At 38.7% G+C, this 6,338-nt stretch overlaps 1 protein-coding gene across 2 annotated transcripts in view; it reads right to left on the bottom strand.

Annotated features, from left to right (window-relative positions):
• Nucleotides 1–6,338, bottom strand: part of fam168a (family with sequence similarity 168 member A) — a 30,082-nt gene continuing 23,744 nt past the window's right edge. For both annotated transcript variants that reach the window (XM_018687899.2, XM_018687900.2), the window contains 2 exons: nucleotides 5,795–5,921; nucleotides 1–5,519 (listed from right to left, as the gene is read on the bottom strand). In XM_018687899.2, coding sequence (XP_018543415.1) covers nucleotides 5,809–5,921 — 113 coding nt within the window. In that variant the 3' untranslated portion in view covers nucleotides 1–5,519; nucleotides 5,795–5,808. The remainder of the gene's footprint in view (nucleotides 5,520–5,794; nucleotides 5,922–6,338) is intronic.

The raw sequence follows: 6,338 nt of genomic DNA, 5'->3' as shown, positions 1-6,338 counted from the left end.
TTCCTTTTATAGGAAAATTTTAATAGTTATTCAATGTTCTACATTTTACAGTAAATATACAATTACAAACTTGGCTTAGTTATAGTACTAAGATCACTAACTGATCTTTAAAAAAAAAACCCTCAACAACAAAAAATAAAAACATAAAAAAAAACAAAAATTAAAAACAGATTTACACTTCATATCACAAGCCTGACGCAGGTCCTTCACTCTGGACCAGATAGCTAACATACAATTCACTTCTCTCAACGCTGAACAGACGTTGGGTTTCAGTTTCAAACACAACCTTACGGTAACAGATATACCATAGCATGTGCAAAACTGGGTACCAAACTAAAACTTCCAAAGATGGGGTTGTTCCTAATACTCGATCCAGGGGGGGATACAAGTATGCCTTTTTTTCTTTTTTTCTTTTTTTTTTTTGGAAGACAAGGAATTTCCACTTTTTGCATCACATTTAGTGTCAAATTAAACTAAGAGATATCTCTTGACAAATTGAAATTAAAAAGCTGCAGCAGAACATCAAAGACATTTAAGAGCCTACTATTCACTGTGATAGTAGTGTTTTAATTTATACTCATGGAAAAAAAACTAAGACTTAGCAACTGCAAGGCAAAAAAGAAGAGAGAGGGGAGAGGGAAGATGGAATGAGAGGAGAGGTGTTAATGGTTCTGGATGCATTTTCACCATCAAGGTGAAGCAAGATTAAAATATACTGGAAAACAAAAAAAAGAAGAAAAAAAAAGAAAAAGAACTGAGTAATCCTCATAAAAGTTACCACCTTTCAATGTTTGGAAATGTCAGAGGACAGAATGAAAGTAAAATAATGATTTAAAAAAAGACCCACGATTAAGACACCTTTGCATTTTCCCCCAAAACACACTGAAGTGTTCAACTGTTTTCACTTAAGTGCAAATTGAAATAAATGAGAAGCGAGGAATGGAGTGAAATAAGGAAGTAGTTTCACCACCATGACAAACAAACCTGCTCTATGGGAGTCTTTTTTTTTCTTCCTTTCCATTCAACTATCTCCCAAATGCTCTGTGGGTCTGCCTTTCGTCTGAGCCGCCACATTAAAACAGTATTACAGTTTTTAAAGACCATTGGTCCACAGCCCATAAAAGAAAAACTCTTTTATTAAAATGATCACCGCCTCCTATAAGAACAAAAAATAAAAGGTTATCTGACGTCTTGTTTTTGTCGTCTAAAATGGCATTTCTGAGAATGTCCTCAAAGAAAAAAAAAGAAAAAAAAAGAAAAATCCATTAAATCTGGAAAAGACCATCCCCCAAAAATATCTCAGTGCTCAAATTGTGGTTCTAATATGTGACTGATGCTGATAAATGATTAATGTATCATGCTGGCTCAAAGCCTCAAACTGTAATGATGCCACTTCTAGACTTTGTCACTGGTGACATCTAGTGTTTAAAAAGGCTCAATGGAATATCACAAATGGCAAAAAATACAGTAGATTATCACCATTAATAACACCAATTTAATGACTGTCATATAATTCTGTATTACTGCTGTTCAGATGGGGGTTGTGAGGATTGCAAAGGTCAGACTGATAGCACATAAAGGCATGAGAGCAGAGGGTGAGAGTGAAGAGAGGGAAGCAGAACACATGATCCAACATCATTTTGCATCCCTGAATGTAGCAAAGCTAAATGAATGTCGGAAGGGATGCAAAATGGCCTCTAAAAGGAGTTGTGGCACAAAAAGAAAACAGGATAAACAGAGCATACAACAAGAAAGATAAAAAGTGAGACAGGCAATATGCATTAACAACGTGAGAAACAAGACAGCAATAGGATAATACAGATTCACAGGAAGCTAGACATAACAAAGACTCAGAATTCACCAGTTACTTAGGAGAAGAAACTAATATTTACTGAACAACAGCTGGTGAAATATGGCACAGAACAAAGGGCATGGAGGCTGAGGGTTTTCAAGACGTACATCTCTGCACCCACAGAACAGAAATGGACAGCTACAATGGCTTTCCAAGAGCATCATGGTAACCTTCTACACCCAGCCAGAAAAATGCTATCCTTTCCAGTTCTGTCATTCATCCTCTACTTCCTTAAGGTCTGCAAAGTCAGGCAACAATCGTAAAAAAAAATGTGGGAATTTGGTGACGAGAATTTCCACAAGTCCTACCTTTTATTTACAGACCTTGTGTTAATGTCTCACCCCCTCCCCCCCTCAGTGACAGATATGAAGAGGACAGAGATGCAGAAGAGGAGGTAAAAAAAATATATATTAAAAGCACAAACAGTAGCTGCCACACTGATGCAACCATGCTTAGCTAGAAATACATTACTGTACCACTTGCTGTATAAATATACTGCATTTTTTAAAACTTAGAGATCCAATGCTATAGTGAAATACACCTGAATATTATGCATACCCATTATGCTTAATTGACCAGAGGGAAAGAAGAAAGAAAAACAAACAAACAGGAGAAAAAAAGAGTAAGATTTAATTGAGAAATACTGACAGAAGTAGTGGTTGGTTAAATAAATCCTAATAACAAGTAACATTACTGCTGTCGCAAGAAAATCCAGTTTCTGTATTTTTTCAGATCCTTACATGGTGGGAACATTTTATGACCCTCATGCCAGTAACATCCACTTGATATCTTCTAAAATACAGGGGTCATTTTAAAAATAAGGCTCAAAGATATATACGGTTTTCATCCGACAGCGGCATTATGCAATATTTTCTTGAGAATTAACCTACTAGTGTACAAACATCTGGACTAAGAATACCTCAAACACTCGACCTTATTGTTTTATTTTTAATTACAATATAAATTGCTTCTTCCTCCCTCTTGCACTACAAAGCCTAGGTACCTGTTACTTAGCATTAAATTCTAGTCATCAAGTTTTCTTATGTTGTGCAATATTTCCTCACAAAGTTATTCAATACCCCAATTTTTTTTGATATGTTCTACTCTTCTTAGCAGTAACTGTAATAATTATTGAATGGAGGCTGCATATAGAGCCTGTGATCCATATTTAGAGATTACAACAATAAGCATTTTTTTAAAAATCAATTCAAAACGCTGATAAAATAATTACTGTATGTTAACAGTTGGAGGCATTCCCTCTTGTTTTATTGCAATATCAAACCACTTCATCTACATACCCGCGCAGTAAATGCTTTTCGTTACACCAATCTGTTCTCTACAGATCATGACGCTGTGATTTGAGTCTTTTTTTTTTTGTAAATCCTGAAAAATGCCACAGGCCTCACCTAAAATATTAAACCCCACCACCACTACCACCACCCCACACCCTCATGTTCTCCAGCTGAGGACCAATAAACAAAGACTCTGTGATTAAGATGGATCATCATACTGTGGATGTAAATAGCTTTGCATGTAGAAGAATAATGCAAAGAAGCAACTGTAAACAGCCATATATGGTCCATGTCTTAAAAATGGAGAATGATGTTGGAATGCAGTCAGCAAAAGCGGGTGCGTAAATCTCCAGGCTCTTGCAGAAATACATACAGTAAACAAATGGAGAACTCTTTTGTAATACTGCTAAAAGTCTAAAAGCCTCTTACTGTCCACTGAAGGTCACGTCGCTCTTTTCTTCTTCCATAACTTAAAAACTAAGTGAGAGACACTTTGTCATCACAGCACTGCACTCCAGCCATGAACACAAAAAACATCACTTTTTTTTAAATTACAGCCTGGTTGCGCTCTTGCAATCTCACATAGGATTGCCAGCAATGTCATTATTGTGACATGGACCAGGTGTATACACATTACAGCCTCCTGATTGAACAGTTTTCTCTCCTTGGTGCACAACCATCCAAGTCATTGGTTAGGTCTTTGAAGTACTGACAGCACTGAAAAATGGACGAGCGCACTGAACCCATCCATCAGTACAGCTATTTGACTGGTCGATTATTAACTGTATACTCAAGAGTCTAGGTCTCTGTTTGTTGAGTGTTTGGTTATTAGTCCTGGCCTGGATGAAGGAAGGAGGAGGAGACGATATAATCACAGTGAGAAATCAATGTACAATACATATAGTGCAAAAATAGCAGAGTGTGAGTGCAGTTTCTTGCAGGTAAGATGTCACAAACTCAAATGTCTTGCACCTTGAAATGAAACGACCAACCGCGAATATGTCATCTCCTCCTCACTCCGTGTTGTCTGCTCTCCCCGTCTCATCCTGCTCTCCGCGCATAGTGCCAACACAGTCCCTTTAAACTCCTTCTCTGCTGGCTGTGTCTGCCATGCACACCCCTAGAAATCCATGTGTGTGTTTGCTTGTGTGTACGGTATGTGTGTGTTGATCAATTAACAACAGAACTGGAGGTACTGTATAGTTAAGTGCCACTAAGTGATCATGTGTTTTCCAATGCACCACAGGAGCCCCTGTGTGTGTACGTGTGTGTGTGTGAGTGTGTGTGTGGTGTGTGTGTGTGTGTGTGTGTGTGTGTAACGTGTGAGAAAGTGTGCACGACCACCCATGCTGTTGACACGGTTAGTATAAATATTTTTACATTTTCTTAATGTATTGACCTACACTAACCACATAAAAAAAGCTGACAGGACCCAAACGACCCCATGTCGTTGCAATGTTCTCTAGCTAGGTTAAGATTTCGATAGTGTCACAACATACCAGCCTGCATAGTATGTGGCATGAAGTAGATGATGTTTTCTTGAGTGTGTGCTAGGTGCTATGCTAATGTGGACACAGTGGGACATGTGGGAGGATGGGTGATGGTCAGTAAGTGCTCTGCTCATAGCGACACAGCAACTTACACAGAGACAAAACGACAAGGATGACGGACAGACTACTGCCGGACAGACAGCTATGTGCTGGAAGACGACTGAGATTAAACTGAAAAGCAGATAAAAAAGGATGAAGAGGAAGGAAGAACAAAGGTGGGGGAAAAAAGTCTACAGGAGAAAGTTAAGGAATTCAGGTGAGTGTAGTAAAAAGAAAGAATATTTAAAAATTAAATAACCCCAAAAAAAAAAAAAAAAAAAAAAATCCTAATTATGTTAAAACCCTGTGCTGATATCTAGTCGTTAGAAAATTTGGCAGCATAAGTCAATAAGTCTGTGTAGTGAATGATGGAGATGATAATGAGGAGTAAGTGCCCAATATTTTCCAGCCAACTGAGCAGCAGCAGGCAGGACCACACACACCAGCACAACACAGAAACAGGAGCGACCGACACCCGTGATTGGTCAAGAGTCCTTCTGGAGTTCCAATGACAGACACAGCAAAAGAAAATGAGAAAATAAAATAAAATAAAATAACCATACAAAATAAAGTAATGACTGGTTGGCAAATGAACAGAGAAAAAATAAAAAACAAAAGCAGCTTCTGTAAAAACGTTAGAGAATGTCGCATAATAACAATAACAATAATAGTAAAGTGGCTGTTGCACTTTAGTTTTGTTCTTGCAGACAGGTGCCGAGTTCCCATGGTTACCAGTGGGAGCCCGTGTAAGATTTGAGCAGTTGCATACGATGGTGGACTCCAGATCTGGTGGGAAAAAGAAGACATACACATTGGCCATTGATTTAAAGAGAGCCTCAGGACTCAGAGGGGAAAAGAGGGGAAAGAAATGTAAGGCGGCACAGTTTGCTCAAGTCAGAGAGAGACAACAGAGGAACAAAAGAGGGAGTAGAAAAAGGAGGAGAGGAGGAGGGGGGAAGGAAGAGGAAACAGATGGAGGAGAGAAAACTGCAGTAGCTAAGAACATATCAAAGAGGGGAGGGCAAAAAAAAAAAAAAAACAACGAGAGGGCAGACACTCACATGATGGGTGGGCTCTACCAGTGAGGTGGAACATAGCTGTACCCAGGTGTCCCTTGGGGCCTGTAGGTTGGCACAGTAACTGGGTGTGCTCCAATTGGGGGGTGCTGGGGCGTTGTCAGCAGGGTCCCTAAAGGAAGTTAAAAACACCATTAATGAGCTTTAGCCATTTATGAATCCATCTGCTTAACAGCTATGAAGGCTTGGTTTGTCCTTTTTCTTTTGATGCTGCAGTTCCACAAGCATTTGTCTGCATTTTTATTATTTTCTTTATTAATCCTATTATTACCTTTTTTCCCCTGTACTTCAGTCCTATTCAAATAGAACATTTACTTACCTACCTCATACACAGGAAATTAACCTTGAAGGAAGTTGACTACATAGCTGAGTGAATGTAAGAATCCATTTCTACCAGGGCTGTGGCTAACAATTAATTTCTCAGTGAAGCTTTTGGTGCACAGAAAGTGAACAAATAGCAAAAGCAAACCATCACAAGTTACCAGAGTTACCATGACAACAGCTTAACGTCTCTTTTGTCTGACCAACA

The sequence above is a fragment of the Lates calcarifer genome, linkage group LG21 (assembly GCF_001640805.2).
Source record: "Lates calcarifer isolate ASB-BC8 linkage group LG21, TLL_Latcal_v3, whole genome shotgun sequence".
In the NCBI taxonomy this organism is placed as follows: domain Eukaryota; kingdom Metazoa; phylum Chordata; class Actinopteri; family Centropomidae; genus Lates; species Lates calcarifer.
Note: the sequence above shows the minus strand (reverse complement) of the source record. Positions and strands in the feature narration are given on the sequence as shown.